The sequence below is a fragment of the Anabas testudineus genome, chromosome 17 (assembly GCF_900324465.2).
Source record: "Anabas testudineus chromosome 17, fAnaTes1.2, whole genome shotgun sequence".
Taxonomy (NCBI): domain Eukaryota; kingdom Metazoa; phylum Chordata; class Actinopteri; order Anabantiformes; family Anabantidae; genus Anabas; species Anabas testudineus.
Genome location: NC_046626.1, coordinates 10,478,314 through 10,498,387, shown reverse-complemented (window position 1 = coordinate 10,498,387; position 20,074 = coordinate 10,478,314). Strand labels below are relative to the sequence as shown.

Below are 20,074 nucleotides of genomic sequence, written 5' to 3'. Positions count from 1 at the left end.
GTTGGAAAGCTTTGATTGTTCTTATATGCTCCACTGCACAGGATTTTGGGCAGGCAACCATTTTGCTTGAAGCCCCTTATCTCTCTCTCTCTCTCTCTTTCTCGGTCTCTCAGCCTGTTTGTCATTCTTTTTTCTTTTTTTTTTTTTATGCCTCCTTCTCTCAGTGTAGTAGCTGTATGCCTCGGCTAAGGTGAAACAGCGTGGATGTGATTTTTATAGCTCTGTTGGAGACCAGCACCTCATCACCAACTGGTCTCGGCTGGTTGGGTGAGCGAATCAAATCCTGGATAGCACAACCGAAACTATTTCAGTTTGAGACAGGAGACCCTGCCTCACATCTCAGTCATTGGGGCACGTTCAATTGGATGCATTTGATTCAATTCAGCTCATATATGGAGAAGAACAGGTAGAGAGCTGTGGCGGGCTGAGGCTAGGAAGGAAAACATGAGGGGGCCACGGAAGAAATATGGAATTTAATCTCTGACATCCTGCGTTTTCATTTTTTTACTTTGAGGAACACAGTATTTTGAATAGCAACCTGTGATGTGTGACTATTTAAGCAGGACTATTTCATCGTGGGGAACCAGTGCAAGAAGGTTGCCGTGTGTGACATCACCACTTGCTGCTCACATGCACAACATCCTGCATTATTAATACTCAAGAAGAGGCAGTTCGGTCCTCCTGGCTCTTGGCTTCTCTGTTTTCTCTCAGGGGCGCTGATGTCATTCTTCTTACATCATCAGTGCTCGTAAAGATCTTTACACTTCAGTTGTGTAGAAAAATTCAAATACAAATGTCAAAATACTTTATTAGCTGCTATATTTTTCCAGTATTATTAATGTAAACCAATAAACTCTGAATTTTAAGCCATTTCTGTACATCCACTAAGCTCAGAGAATTCATTGTTTTGGTTTTATGTCCTCAAACTATTTTTGTTCACCCTCACAGCTGTCGTCGGTGCCATATCTGGTTTGCACTAATCAACTGTTTTCAGTGAAAGGACAGTGCACACCGCCCCTCGACAAATGCTTTTTATTTACCCATTTGAACACACAAGCACACACACACTGAAGGCAGAGCTGCCATGCAGCTGACCTGACTCACAGAGATCAACCCGATACTGAACTTTCGGGTTCAGTATCTTAACCAACGGACACTTCAACACATGACAGGAGGAGCCGGGAATTGAACCACCGATCCCATGTATCTCCTGAAGTGCAGCCGCCCTAAATTACATTTGCAAATGCATCTATAAATGACATAACATAACCATACTCTACTTGTGCCAGATGTGTAAAGCAACGGCTTGCTAACATTTGAACCAAAGAAATTTAAATGGAGCAGTTAGAGCTTATTTCTACTGCCCTCAAGTGGAAGCAAATGATTAAGACGTTAGTCATGTAGAAACCTTTTATTTTAAGTCGGCTCAGAAGCCTTTGTTTAAATGAAAGATTGATGCACTACACTCAAGAAGTGCACTGTAATCACCATGGAGGTGGTTGGTGTGGTGGGATGAAGAGCACAAGACTAGGTTCACATCCAGAGATCCATCTGTGGTTAGGGTTTGGGTTAGGAAACTCAAACACTTTGGTCATGGATAGGGAAAGATTGCAGTTTTGAGTAAAGGTAGTTACACATGTCCATATGTGTCCATATGTTAATGCACACATCAATATTTTGATACTGTATACTTACTACAGCATTTCAAAGGGAATATGCTAAATTTACCATTAGCATTGGTGGGAGTGAGAATTCAAGAAGAACCCGGCTAATAATATGTTGTTGTACAGTGACACTGGCCAGTTAGCTCAGTAAACTGCAGCCACTCTGTATGTGTGTCTGTGTTGACCTTTAGTTGATTGTGAATTAAGTGTTGGAGAGTACTTCAGGTTCCTGGCCTTTGAAGGTTATACAGACTAACTCCCCAGCTCTGTTCACTATTGCACCAATAAGCAGCCAGTACACACTTCTGAACATGGAATATCTTCACACTCGCTCCCCGGATAGTGAAAATGAAAAGAAAAAGAAAAACAATTAGTAGCGCTGATGGGCCTGTGTGAGGTAATGAAATTGCGTGTCTCATTGTAGCGTGTAATGGGGAGCAGTTAGAAGTTAATTGAGGGGAGACAGGACACTGGGCCACTGTCTGCCAGAGTATTGTAGCTTGGCACAGGGATTATCATTGAGAGAATCACTGAACCCAGAAAAAAAAATCCTTATCAGACCTCACAAATGAGAATTATCTTGATTTAACAGGCTAGATAGCAAAATCAATTGTTATCATAATTAAATTCATATTCTTTTTATCTGTTCTTGGGTGAGGTCTATGGGCATGACAGACCTGGCAGAGCTCTTCTCAGATAAAACCTTTTAGGCAATCCACGTCCAAATGTAATTACATCACTATCATTGCTTACATCATGCATCGGAGTACCCTTCCATAAATGTAAAATTAATAATCAATTTATCACTAAACAATTCCACCAGTGGCTTAAAGTCTACAGCACGCTTTTTATAACATGGTCTAAATGGTAAACTTTCCAAAACTTAACCCTGGTGGAGCTCACATTTTCCAGAAGGAGGCAGAGTGCCACCTCCTGGTGAAAGGACGGAATGACGTTAGCGTTCTGCTCCACTAGTATGTATTAAGTGTCCTCATGAATGTGGCTTGCAGAGAATGAGCAGAGCAATTTAAAGACTGCCTTAGGGTTGGAATAGCTTAAATAAAGCACATGAATACTTGGACTCTCCAAACCGCCTCAAGTTTTGACATTATGTAAAACAGCCTTTTCTAACGTGCAGCCTTAAATACAAATAGAGACTTGCATGCATTATGATGTGACTCTTTATTTGTGGTGGTTGCCTCCGTTAGGTGGATGTAGTGGGTGGGGAAAGTTCCCCTCTCTGCCTCACACAGAGCGTTGACAAAAAGAATTAAACGCAGCTTGCCTACAGTATTGACTGTGTCTCCCTGATAGGCAGAGCAGAACCACAGCACCTGTATTCATTAAACAACCTGTTTAGCAACCATGCGGCGGAAAGAGAAGTCAGCATGTGTTTATGAAAACACCCGCAAAAAGATTGCACGGAAACTTGTCGACGGAGTGTGATGCGAGGAAGTAGCAGAGAGGAAGGGGAGGACAGCTCGCGACCTTGTAAAGTAGAATGGAGAAGAAAAGTAAGCAGCGTTGTTAAAGAGACAGCTTATCCAAAAACCAACAAATGTAAAATGGGGGGGTGTTTATTGTAATAATAATTGGAATGAGGCCGAGGTTATTTACTGCTTTATTGCTTTACAAACACTTGTTCACTTTTGAAGCTTGAGGGTGAAATGTTAACAAGTTTGACTTGTCCCTGTGAAATTAAGAAATGCTTTGGCAAGTCAAATCATTCAATGAATATTAAACAGGAGCTACACATCAAAGCCTAATTTGTTTGGATAAAATTATTTTATTTCAGCCGAATGAGGAGATTGGTTTAACCTATACAGTACCTTACCTACTTTAAATTCTGCGGAGGGGGCTTCCACTGCTTTCTTTCACCTTTTAATGCGAAGCCTTTATTGTAAAAACCTCAATGAAAATAGGTCATTTCCCAGCATTTCACACTATGAATGACAGCTCGTGTAAAACGATGCCATTAGTCCATGGGTTTAAAATCCTATAGACCTATAGACCCACATAAGAAGCTACGAAGGTCCGCAACATTCATGCACTGATGTAATTTATCACTTCAACTATGAAATTCCAAGGAGCTGAAGAGAAATCACGTGCAGAGTTCAGAAATGCCAGACATTCATACACTTCACTGCTACAAAAAGTGCTATTTATATTCGTCAGACTAAAGAAATAGGCCATCCAAAGAAAAACTCTAAGATTTCTTTTAAAACCTGAGTCCACTGTCTGGCCCGCTTTCATACTGGTCTCCATCTATTATGACCTTGACCCGACATTGAATCATTTGACAGTGTCTCCGACAGCAAAGAGAAAAAGCAGCATGATCCCAGTTGTCCTCATTTAATTCTCACTTCTAAGGGAAGGTTACACGTATACGAATGAGAGCTCAATAAAAGTATCGAGTACTAAAACTCTGACATAAGGCACAGCCGAGTGTCTGCCCTGTCTTGCCCACTGTTATCTATCAACTGTGACCTTGACCTGCTGCTGCAGCTGAGGACATCTCCAGGGACTGCAGACTGTGAAGATGCAAGCAATGCGTAGAAAAGACAGACAAGATTTTCATATGCCACTGACTGACCTATTCATAGATGAAAGGTTGCATTGTGGATTGATTTTCTTTTCTTTCTTTTTTTTTCAGCAGAGGTGACCTTTGGGTGCAAGCTTAGTATAAACTGAACTCTGACAAAAGGGTTGAAGAGGTGCTCAGAGTAGGATGTGTGGGTGGGGTACAGCTTCCCGAGATTCAGGCCTTAAACATGTAGAGTTCTTTTACTTAGGGCCACAGGAAAAAAGGTCCAGGTGATGAACTGTGTCATGACAAAGGTTAGATTCCGCTCAAAACAGAAATAGCTCATCAGCTCATCCAACCGTACCACAATGCAAGTCACCAAGTGTTTCTTGCTGTTCAGAAGTGCCACATAGCTTGGGGTAAAAAGCTGGGGAGTTATTTTTTATGAATATGTTCACATAAAAAGTGACAAAATGAATTGTTGGCGACAAAAACAAACAAACTCTGCTTTTCCACTAAGATAAGTGAATGAATGTTACCTATTCCGATACATTAAAGCCGAGTGCTGAGGGGGTTTTCAAAGCTGTTCAAACATCTAGACACGTGTATATGTTAAGGATACCGACCTCTACACCCCTCGACTCTCGCTCAGGTACATTTTGAAGAACACGTGTCGAATCACTGGAAGATATTACAAACTATTCATGCATGGCAAAATCTGTTACTTGCTTAGTTAATATCTGTGCCATGCAGCATTTAATGACGCACTCTCCTAAACAGAGCACTTCCTAATAAAATTTCTTTGCTTACTGTGGGGTTCTATTTTTAACTGTGACACAGAGGACAGTGACAAACAGGAGATGGAAATGGCAAACACAGGTTTATTAACTGTTAGTCATGGATCAGGGCATCTGCAGTCCAGTTATCTTTGGAAAAGATCCACAGCACATTGCTTTGGACAAAGCATCCGGCTTCCTGTGGGCGAGGTTCATAACTCATGTCCCTTTTATTTGTTGGATGAAGACATGCAAGAAGACAAAAATGGGTTAATGATTTCTGGGTATGTAATTGTGCAGCACTTTCTGATTATGTCATATTTTAATTTCAACATAATTACATGATAATTGATAAGGTTACCACGTAGTGTATGGGCTTTGCCGCTCTAGCTGGAACTCTGGTGACTAACTTCATTGGCAATAAAACATTGGCAATAAAACACAGCATAAGATTAATGCTGGCTAAATATTTCAGCAATTTGTGCTACAGTCGCTCTTCTGTGAGTTTGGACCTGACGGGCTACGCTTCAGTCCCCATACACGTCAGTGAGCCTTGGCCGCTCGTGACCCTGCTGTAGAACCCACCAATATAAATAACATGTCATCTGTCTATTTAAATAACTGTACAAGTTCCCACATTTATTAGAGTGATACTGCACTGAGTACACGTGTAGTAAAAGGCAATCAGTAACTAAGTGAATGATATATTTGCATAGCTGTGTGTGGAGCGGCCTTGTAGTGTAAATACTGATTTTTGACTAGACACTGTGGAACCATACATTTTACTTTATTGTTAAAAGTTCCCCAAACAGTCCCCCCTCTGTCTACAGACCTCTCTGTGGTCAGTTTATAGGAAACAAACTTTGTGTAGCAGGTATTACACACCCTCGACATCGAAATAAAACCGTATTAGCTGTTAATAAATTAGGGTGTTGTATTTTCAGATAACTGTAGATTATATCAGTATTACCTTTTCTTAGCCAACAACTAGAAAAATCATGTCTAAGATCCATGAAGATACTTTTTACACACCTGGATCTGCAGTTAGTACTTTGCAAATCCCTAATAGAGGCCTCTTTCTAGGATGGACACTTTTAAAGAGCTCCAATATTTGTTTTGGAGTCCACCTTCCCTATTGACACATGCGGACAGGGTTTAAAGAATGTGACAATAGGTGGATCACACAATGCCTTATCACCTGTTTACAAGTTCTCAAAAGTATGTGCCTTTATCTAGCTGACATGCACTCGACATACTGTAGCAGCTACTTGAAGCATGATTTTTACAACATTATCAGGCGTACACATGTCCTGTGTATTTTTTTGAGGAACATAGATTGAATAAGCTGATACACTTTGAAGGCCCTTTTTTTTATTTTGGCTTAATGTGCTAATTGTGATGGAAATAGAGGCTTAGCCTAATCTGCGGAGGAAATTGTCCTGGCACTCTTTCACTGCACGAGGATCATCAGCTTCGATTAAACAGAACAGACTAATATCTCTGTAGTTAAAGGTACTTCTGTAATTACTTCCATTGGCTGATGATGCAAGTGTGCAGGAGCCCGGTCAGTAGCTTGACTCTACACACATTTAATAAACTGTAAGTACAGGTTGTAACAGCGGAGGTGAGTTCCAAGAATATTGCACAATTCTTTATCTTAAAAACGCCAATATTATTAACACGTGGTTTATTAGTATGTTTGGTCAATGACAGCAAAATACAACACTACGTTAGAGTCGAGTGTCTCTTTTTACCTTCTTGCAACCTGTACAGTGTTTGAATGGTTGTTGAATGAACGTTTGGTATTTTCCATCTGGCTTTTCTTTGGAATTTGCAGCATGTTAAGTGAACTTAAATGCCAGAATAAAGGGGCCTCAAAACAAAGCTTTTCAATTTCTCATAATCTTCTAGAAAATTAGGCCACGTTTCCTTTGTCTGTGTTTAATTTATCATTAGTCACGGTGACAAACTGCTGTCCTATCTTTCCCAGTAGAGAGCTCATATTCTCATAGGAAACGCTCAGAAGAAACTGTTAATACGATTGTTGTCAACACGTCACCTTTTTCACTAATCAGTTCAGTTTTTCATATTTTATTTTACCTTGCTCTCGCTGCCTTTTATGACTCCACAACACTGAACTCTGACCATACCTATCACCATTTACTGTAACTCTATTAGCTGCTACTGTCACTTTTATAGTATTTTTACACCACAGACTCAGTACAACCTCTTTCATGTCCTCCTGTCCCCCTGTCTTTCTCCACCCACTGCTGAGGTTACCTGTTTAGGTGGTGGGAGTTACATGTATAAATGTGCCTAACTCTGCTCACAGGACGGCCCACATCTCTGTTAAAGGGTCCAGTACTGTGCGCTTTGTTTCCACAGAGCCTCTGCAACAGTTACCACTCACCATTCATTCTTCAACTCATCAAAGACTGAGAGTATTAGCAACGGGAGAACAGCTGAGGAGCTGCTGCTAAGGGATCAGCCATGGTTGGAAGCATCCGCACAGCTTTGTTGGTCCCGGTGACGCTACTTCTTCTAACTCAAACAGGGACTCGGTGCAGGTGCGTCTCCAAGTAATTCAACATGTACCTGTCGAAGTTTAGCTATGTTGTTTAAAATGTTGTTATGCTGCTGGTATTTATTGTAATAAGTGGGAATTGAAGGAGGTTTGTGTTTGTTTTTTAAGTCAATTAGACATTTCAATTTAATTTGAATTACTTTTTTTTTTTATTATTCTTTTCTTATGTCAGGGGTGACGACGAGATGATGTTAGTTACTTTACCCGACTGGAGGACAAGTTCAGGTATGAAGCATTTCCTCTAGATGACCTCTAGATCCTCAGTAATTGCTATCACTGCCCAAAAGGTAATGAACATACATATACAGACACAGAAACAAAACTACTTTTTTTTCTTGTATAGAATATGTTACGCAGTGTTCCTACGACACACACACACATCTGATTTGTGACTGGACAAGGACACAACAAAGAACAGGTAAAGGAGAAAACATTCACTGCACAAAAGAATAGTGATAAACTAACTTTACAATGAAACAGAAAGGCAAATGTGTTAAGTCATCAAGCCAGGCTACAGTTCAGCTCAGTAATAAATTTACTTTGACACCAAGAGATTACTAGACTGCTAATTTTGCCCCACCCCTTTTGGAAGGGATCTGGCTCAATGGTCCACAGATGTGTTTTAATTTACAGACTGTATCGATGCTGTGGTGCCAGCCACGCAGGCTAATAATCTTTTATAGTCGGGTGTTATCCCAGTGGCAGTCAAAGCAGAGAGCTTTCACTTGACCACAACAGACAACAGATGTTGGCATATTTCTAGTTTAATTACAATAACAAAGGAAAGGAAATGGTGTGGTGTGAAATTATAAAGCATCATAATAGTCCATTCCTAACTTGCATGGTTCAAGATTAGTCTACTCATTACATTATGTGATCACGAGTCAGACAGTATTGAGTATTAAAATGTTTTTTAAGAAAGGTGTCACACCAGAACAGAATTAATACCTATGATGACTCTGACAGAGTCTAACATATTACATTATGTGATTATCTGTTTCACTTCCAGAGGACGCTGCAGTCAGTTTGTTAGAAAGTGGCCCATTGGGGCTGGAGGGCGAGGCCTGTCTAGAGTTTTGGTACCTGGCCCCATTTGCAGCTAATGGGTCAGAACTTCGAGCTCTGCTCAAGAGCAGTGCTGGTCTGGTAGAAATCTGGACCTCTCCTGCCTATCTGAGAGATTCATGGAGACAAGTGTTTGTCCCTCTGAATATCACTGAACCAGCAACACAGGTAAAATTATCCAAATGCAAAGGGGGTATTAAAATATTGTATATATACAGTATTTATACACTTTTCATATTAGGTTGTACTTGAAGAAGTGTCCGCAGAAGGAGAGGTCACATTTAAACAGATCGGTGTAAGAAGAGGTTCATGTGGTGAGTATTTGTTTTATATTGTTAGAATATTTGTTATGCATTTGTTACACAAAGCAAGGAGAGAAACAATGGCTTATATAAGGTGATATAAAATAAAGATATCTTATTAAGAAAAGGCTTTGTTCACAAATTTAGTAAAGGCAGCAAGTCAAATATATGACTTCTGTAATTAATAGTTAAGAAAAGGTTGAGAAACTGTGGTGTGATCCATCGAGCACTGACACCGAACATGATTTATTAAGGGTGCCTTTTGGTATTTCAGCAACATGGTGTCTTGGTAATAAAGTAATTGTTTATTCGTTCACATCCCCTGCAGGACCCCAGTGTGAGCCGAACACTGAGCTATGGACAGATGAATCCACCCGCTGCCTGTGTTCTGCTGACCAGCTCTCCTGTTCTCCATCTCAGTGCCCTCAGGGCCACGTTTGTGGTCCTCAAAGAGGAGAGTCCAGTGGGATTTCCACCTCTGGGACTTGTACCATACACAGTCACACAGACTGCAGCACTTTTGATGGAGTGCTTTTCCGCTTCATGACCCCTTGCTACTACATGCTGGCTGAGACATGCTCACCCACTGAGGCTCTGCCCATGTTTAGTGTGGAAGTGGCCAATGAGCAGGATAGGAACTCTTCTCTGACAACCATCCAGCAGGTCACTGTGAACGTAGGGGAATTTAGAGTGTCCCTGCTAAAAAGGCAGACCTACCGGGTTGTGGTGAGTGGTCCTTTGGACAAATATAGACAAATATTTTTTGCTATTGTCTCTATTAAGTGCTGATGTATATATGTATAAACTATTCTCACCACGTTTTAAGATCATGCTGTCTTACAAAGTCAGATCAGTTTTGTGTAAGCCATATTTAATGTTTTTAACTGCAACCATGAGAGTATATTGTCTTTTTGGCACTCTGACATTATCTTTGCAGTCTACAATAAAGCAGTTTGTCCATATGACAATCACATCTGATGACAATATGCTTATTTCTCATCATACACAGCTAAAAAGACTAACCAAGTATGCCAGAGCCCCATGTACAGTAATCCAATTCTTATCTGTAAGTTGAGTCATGGCAAGTGGACTCTAAACAACTGTCCTCACACTAAAGACGCAACATGGATGAATCATAAACTTTTTCGATCTGACAAGAAGAAAGTCCAGTTGCCATGACTCAAATTCCAAATAACTTCACCGGGATGACTGAGAATCCTCCCCAACATATTGATCACATTGCTCCCTACAGTTCATAAAGGACACCTATGCTCTTCTTCAGGTTAATGGGGTCTGGAAGAAACTTCCACTGAACATCAGAAGTGGCACTGTCAACATCAAGGGGAACCCTGCTGGTGTTCTTCTGAAAACCAGTTTTGGTCTTTCTGTATCATATGACAATACCGGTGCTGTCCACGTTACTCTGCCATCCACTTACGCTGGTAAGATCTGTGGCATGTGCGGTAACTTTAACCACTTCACAGGAGATGACCTCCGCAAGCCCAACGGTGCCTCTTCATGTGACACAATTTTAGTCCCTCATCAGTGTGATCCACAGCAAGAAGTCGAGTATGCCAGTGAGCCATACTGCGGAGGCCTCCTGTCGAATACTGGGCCCTTTGCTGAGTGCCAATCAGTACTGGGGGCAGAGAGCTACTACAGGAGCTGTGTGGTCAGCATGTGCACTGCTCATGGTGACCCAGCTGTGCTGTGTGAGACATTACAGGCCTATGCTGATATCTGCCAAGAGGCTGGAGTCAATGTACCCACATGGAGGAACTCCACATTCTGCTGTATGTTGCTTTATTGCTTTCAGCATTCATTTCTCTTTTTTATAATATCAAAAGAGGGAAAACAGAGGTAAACAAATCATGATTATAATAATATAGCAGCACTAGAGTCACTTGCTATTTCCTCTTCTCTCGTGCCCCATCAGCCCTTCAATGTGGAGAAAACAGCCACTACAACTCCTGTGCTAATGGCTGTCCTGAGGTGTGCTCCATTATGGACATATCCGGGTCCTGTGAAAGCTGTGAGGAAAGATGCGAGTGTGACTATGGATTCAAACTCAGTGGGGGGAAATGTGTCCCAACAGAAGACTGTGGGTGCTGGTATAACGGGAAACACTACGAGGTGAGTGTGGCAGATTGGAAAACAGTGTCCTATTCACTTCCACAGTGCTGCAAAGTATTTACACAAGTCCTGTTTATGCTCAGAAAGGAGAAACAACTGTGGAAGGAGAGTGTGTGCAGCAGTGTCACTGCACGGGTAATAATGAGATGCAGTGCACCTCAATGCAATGTGCACATGACGAAGTTTGTAAGGTCATGGATGGAGTAAAAGGCTGCTTCCCTTTCAAGCCTGCCACCTGCAGTGTGTATGGAGATCCACACTACATCACCTTTGACGGAATGGCTTATGACTTTCAAGGAGGCTGCAGTTACACACTGACTACAACGTGTGGAGGAGAAACTTCAGTTCAGTTCGCTATTATAGGACATAACATACATCCTCCCCTTCAGAACTTCACCCGGTCCAAGCTGGAAGCTGTAACTCTGCAGGTTGAAGATCTTAACCTCACGCTGAATCAAAGTGGAGAGATCTCTGTAAGCATGAAAAGACTTGTCGTATCCAAAGACCAAGTTTTTTTTAGCATGTAATGTAAATAACTGCTTATGTCAATTGATTAAAAAAACTGTAATTCAGTTAAACACAGTCGTAGCCTGACAGTCCAAGTAAAAACAAAAAGGCTCATGACGAACAGTTTTTGCAAAAATGTCTCATGAGTGTTTTTGTTCTGTATTATCAACTGTCACTGCTTCATCAGTGTGTCATCACACTGATGTTTATTGGGGACAATTATTACTCTGGGTGAGGTCATTTGGGGAAGTCACTTGTTTGCCTTCCATGGCTTAGAAAAATACACAAACTGTATTAAAAATGAATTCATTTTCACTACTGTTTAGAAATATGGATTAAACTGTCCTCTCTTTAGGTGAATAACAGCCACGTCTGGCTCCCCTATGTCACCAATGGAACATTTGGCTCAGTGAAGATCTACTTGAACAATAATTATATTACCTTGGAGACAACGTTTGGCCTCCAACTCATGATAGATGGGCAGAACAGACTCTTCTTGCAGGTGGATGAGCACTACAAGTATGAATTGTGTGGATTATGTGGTACCTACTCTGGACACCAGGGTGATGACTTCATAACACCAGGAGGCCAAAATGCTACAGAGCCATTTGAGTTTGGTGACAGTTGGAGGGTGCAGAACATTAATGAGTTAGTAATTTTACTAGATTTTGTGAGAGCAAATGTAAATAATGTTACCTCAATGTACCACTGTGCCAGAGTATAGTCCCAGAGCTACTAGTACAGCTATAGTATATAGCCCTGTCTTGTTATAATGTGTTTTACGTGTAGACCACACATACAGTGTCACAGTCCTTCTTGTATTGTAGATAAATATACAATTACCATTACTAGCTAATTCTTAGCTGAATAGATACAATAAGTTCACAACTTAACCTGTGTATCACATTTACAGAATTATAATGAGTACCAATTCATGAATTATTCACAAAATCACTTAGCCTTACCTTATTTTCAAGTCTTACAGTTTAAAAGCGGTTTGATCCGTTTGTCATTGCCTAAACTTTCTCGTCAGGTGCACTGTCTATCCAAATGATCCAAGGGTTTGTGATCTTGAGGAAGAGGATGAAGCATACAATGAGTGTTACACGCTACTGGGAGATGCATTCAAGCCCTGCCATGAACTCATTCACCCAAGCATCTATCTCAGTACTTGTGTGTATGACTACTGTGCCACAAATGGTGAACAGTACACTCTATGTGAATCTCTAAAGTCCTATGCAGCAGCATGCCAGATTGCAGGACTGGAGCTCCCCCCCTGGCAGAGTGGCACAGCTTGTGGTGAGTATGTGAATCAGACATGGAGCTGACGATATATACTCTCATCTGTAAGAGGGTATAGTATGTATGTATGTACGTAATGCTACTGATCCTGATTAAGTCCTTAATATGTTTTCATATAATTTGGTGATTTACTGGCTCTACATCTAACATGAACACCTCCTGTACTCGTCTCTGCTTCTGCTTTTCATTGTTCTGATTATACTGCAGGACTGGCCTTTTGCATAAGCAAACTAGGCAACTGCCTAGGGCACCACCTGAATGTATTTTTCTGTGCTTGTTTGGTTTTATTTTGTTCTGGCAGTAATGTTGGTTAAATTATTAGATGGTTAAGATGAAGAGAGGGGGGCTCAACACAATATATAGCACGGGGGGTGAGGGGTACCAAAAAACTTAGGTGGTGAACTCATTTGCATTTTTTGTTTGGTTTGCTTTTTGTTTTTTTCCCCCGTTTCAGCTGACCCCCCAACCACTGCAACTTCTCCCACCACTACAACTCCTACCTCGCCAACACCAGATCAGACTTGTAAGAGCATTGAGGGTTGGGAAGGCTTAGTGGTTTGCATTATCAGGGGCACACTTCTATTTGTATTCAATAATATTTAAAAACCAATAACAATATATATATATTTCTGCTTACAGGTGATTAATCCTGGTATAACTAATGTACTAACTAATGAACTAATGTATAATGTACATATTTACAATTTCTATTGTGTTTATGTGTATATTTTTTATAGTCTGTCCCTTGAACTGTGATTTTGAAAAAAATCTGTGTGGTTGGGAGCAGCTCATTCAGGACAGTTTTGATTGGACAAGACATACTGGACCCACCCCCTCAAACCTAACTGGGCCAAACCAAGATCACACAACTGGAGGTAAAACCCATTGTGAGGAAACACATCTGTTGTGTTGCTGCACTGGCTTTTGTTGCATGGTTTATTCATCCTCATTGTGCTATTCACCATGTCTCTAGCTGGTTTCTACATATACATTGAGGGAACTAGTGTAACACATGGAGACTCAGCCCGTCTGTTAAGCTCGGTGTGCCAATCTGACGGCCCACTTTGTCTGCACTTCTGGTACCATATGTATGGTTCAGCCACAGCCATGGCCCTCAATATCTACATGCTAAAAGATAATAAAGTTACCAAGGTCTGGTCCAGAATAAACAACCGGGGACCAGAATGGCATGAAGGATATATTGACATAAATGTCTCTGGTCCATTTAAAGTAAGTCTTACGCAATACATCTGACAATACAACACCCAAAATATGCTGGCTTAATTTGTTGTTTTACTTTTTCTCTCTTACCAATCATGTCAGATCATACTAGAGGGAATTCGGGGCTCTAATGCTCAGTCAGATATGGCTATAGATGACATTTCCATCCACTTTGGATCATGCTCAGGTGATATTCAACTCTAATAGGAGGTTTAAATAGGAATTTAATATACTGTAAATCTGATAATAATTCTGTACCATCATGTAAATGTCCACATTTCTAATCAGTTTATGATCATAACTTATGTCTGTTGTTTCTTTAGACAGCTTCCCTGGCCTGATTAGTGGAACAATAATACCTTCCACAACAGAGGAAGTCCTTCACACACATCCAGGTAAAGTGAGCATGAAGACTTTATGGTTGAATTGTTTCTAAGTCAAAAAGCTGCTGTTTGGTTACAAATTAACATAATGAATAATAAATAATAATAATAATAAAATGTCTCTCTAGTGCAGCAAATACTGGATGTCAATTCTGACAATTCAAGTTAAAGATTGTCTAATATTTTAGGAAGTAGCTTAAGCACCGCAATATAACTATCATAATTTGTTGTAAATATTTCTCTGTAGTATGCAATCTCGACTGTAGCTTTGACGACGACCTTTGTAGCTGGAATCAGATGATCACAGATGCTTTTGACTGGACATGGCAGAGTGGTTCGACCCCCACACTAATGACTGGGCCTTCAGCTGACCACACTGGTGGTAATAAACTATATGTGACATTATGACTGATGACAGATAAAGTACAAATGCAAAAGCAAATATCGTAGGGTCAGAATATTTGAAAGTGCAGTTGGTCTTTTTTTCCTTTTGTGTAGGGGGTCACTACCTTTACATTGAAGCCAGCAGCGTTACACATGGAGACACAGCTCGTCTCATCAGCTCTAGATGTTCTGACTCTGGTCCTCAGTGTCTGCAGTTCTGGTACCATATGTACGGTTCAGCTGATACAATGGGCCTCCATGTGTATCTGTACCAGGATGGACAGGCTGATGGTGTTTGGGGGAAGAGGAATGACCAAGGGAATATGTGGCATCTAGCTCAAGTGAACATCACAACAACTGGAGCTTTTAAGGTGACTCAAGCTCACTCTGCGACTTCAGATGATAACCAGCCTTCTGTGTTGTATAACATGCTCTGCAAAACTTACTAATGAATTCCACATTGATACTTAGATCATCTTTGAAGGGAGGAGAGGATCCAATGATCACTCAGATGTGGCCATAGATGATGTGAGGCTTTATCATGGTGCCTGCTTTGGTAAGACAAATAAACACTAACACAATACTAACAGTTTTGGAAAGCTGTGGGACAATCTCATTTCATGATTTGTACACATTTACTGTTCATGTACTGTTCTTTGGTTGTGTAAAGCTGCTTTGTGACAATGTCAATTGTAAAAAGCGCTCTACAAATAAAATTGAATTGAATTGAATTTTTTTATAACATTGTTGCACTCTTGCAGATTCGAATGGGATTGTTACAGCACAACCTCTTAAACCTGATCAAAGCACCACAGCTCCTAATAGTGTCCCTGTGCCAATCACTGTTGCCCCAGAGCCCTCTGTGGTCACAGTTACTGCTCAGCTGCCCATTATGAATGCCTCCAGACCTCCTCTAGTGGAAGCAACAACCAGCAGTGAAAATCAACCTCCAGGTATTATAATATTTTAGCAATCATAATTTTACAATGGCAGGGTTAATATTCCTGTCTAATAGGGGTTTTAATCTGGTGAAAAGTATATAATTCTTTTATATACCATGACAATATAATGATATAACCTGTGGTCACAGACACTCCTCAGCTGCCCTTTATAAATGCCACCATGCTTCCTCTACTGGAAGTAACAAGTAACATCATAAACGACAGATCACCAGGTCTACATGCAGGTAATAGTGTAGCACACATAATTTTAGCACTAGCCGTGTTTTGCACTCCTATCTATTTTTGTATTAACCTGTCAAAAAGTACATTATTCTTTTGTGATGGTATGATAGGCTGATGATAAATGTTATTTTTCAGTCTGCCAAATGGACTGTGATTTTGAACAAAACCTTTGTGAATGGAGTCAAATGGCCACTGATGCTTTTGACTGGAAAAGGGAAAGCGGTTCCTCTCCAACAGTAATGACTGGACCATCCTCAGATCACACAACAGGAACAGGAAGTAAGCACTGTCACATATATTTTTTTATATACAACATCTGTAAAACCTTTTGGGGAAGAAACATTTCATCTTTAGCTTTCACAAAACAGTTACATATAAATCCTCCAGGATCCAATCCCAAAGAAATCCTTATTTTGTTTGGAAAGTAAAAAGAAAGAAAGAAAGATATATGAGAGAACAACATTAGTAAAAGATCATAGATAGGTAAGAGATGGAAGGATTATCATTTTGCATCTTATCTCTGCTGTCTATTTATCAACAGAACATTTCTATTTACTTGAAGTGACATAAGCTCTAATGTTCTTATCCAGGTGGACACTACCTTTACATTGAAGACAGCAGCGTTACACATGGAGACACAGCTCGTCTCATCAGCTCTGGATGTTCTGACTCTGGTCCTCTGTGTCTGCAGTTCTGGTACCATATGTACGGCTCATCTGACACAATGGGCCTCGATGTGTATCTGTACCAGGATGGACAGGCTGATGGTGTTTGGGGGAAGAGGAATGACCAAGGGAATATGTGGCAATTAGCTCAAGTGGACATCACAGCCACTGGAGTTTTCCAGGTTATACCAGATTCTTTCCCTAATCTATCTTATGTTAAGATAAACCACACCAATAGTGTAGTACCTACAACTACAAGTAACAGTGATGTAACCCATAAGATCTGTAAGCTGTCACGTCCATACTGTGTTTTAGTATTCCGCTGTGCCAATCATTTCAGATTATTTTTGAAGGGCAACGTTCAAATGATCAATCTGATGTGGCCATAGACGATGTATCACTTCATTATGGACAGTGTGAAGGTAACACAGTACAGTTATTACTACATAGCAAACACAATATAATTTAATGTTCATATAAAGTAACTGACTGAATGTGATTGTGACATGTATTTACAGATCTGGTTAAACCAACGAACACTGCATCTGTAGGACTAGATCCAGTTGCAACAGATGGTCCTGAGCTTCTTCAAGTGAATGACTTGACTCCTAATGGTGGGTGATACACAGAAGTACTGTATAATGTAAAATTCTACAGTATGTAAATTTGAGGTAGCAACAAATTTAGAGATGCCAAATCCAACTATACAGAACTATATAGCATATACATTTACAAACATTTTTGTAATGTTATTTTGATGAAGAATTGAATTAATGTAATTAATTAAGTGATAAAAAAACTGACTATTACATAACTTTAAATTTTTTCTCTTTATCTCACACATTTTTTTTTTCTTTCTTTACAAACATGCAAGTAAAATAAAGCGCAGTATTTAACATTGTAATCACGATACGTTCTTAAACCACTGATTTTGCTTGTACTTGTTGTTGGATGTAATTTTCTTCTATATCTCAGTCACACTCCTAACGTACTGGTGTGCACAGCTGCAGGGGCACAACATTAGTACATGTGCTGCTGCCAGTTGATGCTATACTATGGTCAATATGAATTTCCTATGGTCAATATGAATTGACCATAGGAAAATAGGAAACAGCTTCATATAACTTTTTTATGTTAATGTCTAAGTGCATATTTTCTCTCTAATTTTCTCTCCAGCACCTTCTTGCCCAGAGAATAGTCATTACACCACTTGCGTTCCTGTCTGCAGTCCAACCTGTACACACTTAAATGGCCCACCACATTGCAGTGACAGTAACACATGCGTGTCTGGATGTGTGTGTGATGATGGCTTTGTGAAACATGTGCAGTTCTGTGTGCCTATCCAACATTGTGGATGTGTGGACAGGAATGGCAGCAAACATCAAGTGAGTGAGAGTTGACAATAACCCTTTTTGAATGGCACAAGTAATACATATGTGGTTTTCAAATTCCTGAAACTTTGTAAAACACTCTCGACAGTTCAATGAAGCATGGTACACCAATCACTGCAGTCAGAAATGTGAATGTGAGCAAGACGATGGTGTGGGAAAGATAGACTGTGCTGACAAAGATGAATGTGATGGAAATGGTGTCTGCCTTCAAAACGACATGGGAAATTTTTATTGCCAGCCTACAGGTGCTGTACAGTAAGGGCTTGAATGTACCTCTGCAGTGTACATGAACTGTTATTTCTTCTTCACTGATTTATAAATCATGCCATTCTTGTTGCTCCACAGCCTTCAGTGAATGCACTATCAAGGGCGACCCAGAGTATAAAACCTTTGACAAACTGAAGCATGACTTTGATGGTGAGCAGTCATATGTGCTGGTCCGGACCAGCAACTTGCCAAATAACGTGCCAGATGTCTATGTCGAGGGCATCATTACACGCAATGTAGATGATGAGGTTGATAATAGCCAGCAACATCGTGACAGCAGCAGCGAAGAAGACTACGCCCTCACTGTGAGGGATGAAGAGGAAGATGATGACAGTGAAGAGCACGAGCAACACCACAGATTACAGCTTAAGATCAGAGTGTACAATCACACGGTGGAGTTTAAGAGACATCGGAGGTTGATCGTAAGTATAAAGGGCATTTTTACAAAACATGTTGCTTCCATCTTATTTTCTTTTGACACTTTTTTTTTTTTTGGATAAACAAAATAAAGAAAATTAAAGTAAATATTTTTAATTTTTAATTCATTGAGATGAATTGTTATTCTTACCTTATTGAAGGTATTTTTATTTTTCACCATGTCATATCTATATCATTTCCTACACTCCAAAAGTATACTCTATTCAAAAACCAGACACCGCTACTCAAGACTGATCATGTCTAGGCAGTGGCTGTGATTTATTATAAAACTGTTTATAACTAATAAACATTACATTTTCTAAATGTTTCATATAAAAATAAAAAAACACTACCATATTAAGTTTAAAACAAAGTAAAATAATACCTCACTGTCTCCGTTTCCCTCCAGGTTGATGGAAGGTTAATTAATACTCCTCTTGCTCTGACTGCTGGTCTAAAGATCCAAGAGCATTCTTCTCGAATTTACCTGAAGACTGATTTTGGTCTCTCAGTAGAGTATGACGGACACAGCTTAGCCGGTAACTAATCTTCACCTCATTAAACAAGTTAATGGGTTAACAGTGGTCCTGGAAGTCAATTGCTTAAAGTGACGCTGCACTGTTGATGTTATTCTTGCAGAGATCATTCTACCACACATATATAAAAGGAAAGTTGGAGGTCTATGTGGTAACTTTGATGGACAATTGTTGAATGACCTGATGAAGCCAGATGGTACCAGAGCCAGGAACGTTCAAGAATTTGGAGAGAGCTGGAAAGTGTGAATATAAGAAGCATGTAAGAATGAGAAACAACGCTTACGCATACACTGTGGAGGTTTACAAGTATATATAGTAGTGAGTTTACAAAAAACATCATAGTGATAATACCACTCACATGCAATCCCATGCTGATTTAGTTTGTTTTTTTTTCTTTAGGAAATCTAAACTCCCCAAAACTGACCTGTCAAACATGACCGGTGCCAATGATGATTCACACCACCTCCAGTTGTTCAGGACAATATGGATGATGAAGATTTGTTGCATTTGAGTATGTTGTAGTAAAACATTTATTACACCTCTATTATTTAGCTGTGTTTCAAGAATACAATGTCAATTGGAAGTTTCTTATCTTCTTAGTTACTCATCGTGAAAGCTTACAAAAAACACCTTTGTATCACACTTTTCTCTTTGTATAATTGCCATGAATACTGTTTATTTAAAGTATTCCTGAAGCTTGCATATTTCCACATAAAATACACTGTTATTGATATATATTGATAATGCATGGTTACAAATAGATTTTTCA

At 40.0% G+C, this 20,074-nt stretch overlaps 1 protein-coding gene across 2 annotated transcripts; it reads left to right on the top strand.

The window, feature by feature from the left end:
• The first annotated feature begins 7,277 nt into the window (after nt 1–7,277).
• LOC113171801 (zonadhesin-like) lies at nt 7,278–19,920 on the top strand. Of its 2 annotated transcripts, XM_026374522.2 has the most exons (31): nt 7,278–7,531; nt 7,721–7,773; nt 7,892–7,966; nt 8,558–8,781; nt 8,855–8,927; nt 9,244–9,641; nt 10,198–10,708; nt 10,852–11,048; nt 11,132–11,521; nt 11,911–12,203; nt 12,589–12,854; nt 13,312–13,380; nt 13,595–13,732; nt 13,831–14,087; nt 14,181–14,265; nt 14,402–14,473; nt 14,709–14,843; nt 14,960–15,216; nt 15,317–15,401; nt 15,607–15,798; nt 15,936–16,031; nt 16,165–16,308; nt 16,620–16,876; nt 17,035–17,116; nt 17,213–17,308; nt 17,871–18,079; nt 18,174–18,330; nt 18,431–18,774; nt 19,179–19,308; nt 19,409–19,564; nt 19,705–19,920. In XM_026374522.2, the coding sequence occupies exons 1-30, from the start codon at nt 7,455–7,457 to the stop codon at nt 19,549–19,551; spliced, it is 5,505 nt and encodes a 1,834-aa protein (XP_026230307.1). In that variant the 5' UTR covers nt 7,278–7,454; the 3' UTR covers nt 19,552–19,564; nt 19,705–19,920. The 2 variants fall into 2 exon arrangements, with proteins under 2 accessions (XP_026230307.1, XP_026230310.1); XM_026374525.2 differs by lacking the exon at nt 13,312–13,380.
• Nucleotides 19,921–20,074: the final 154 nt, after the last annotated feature.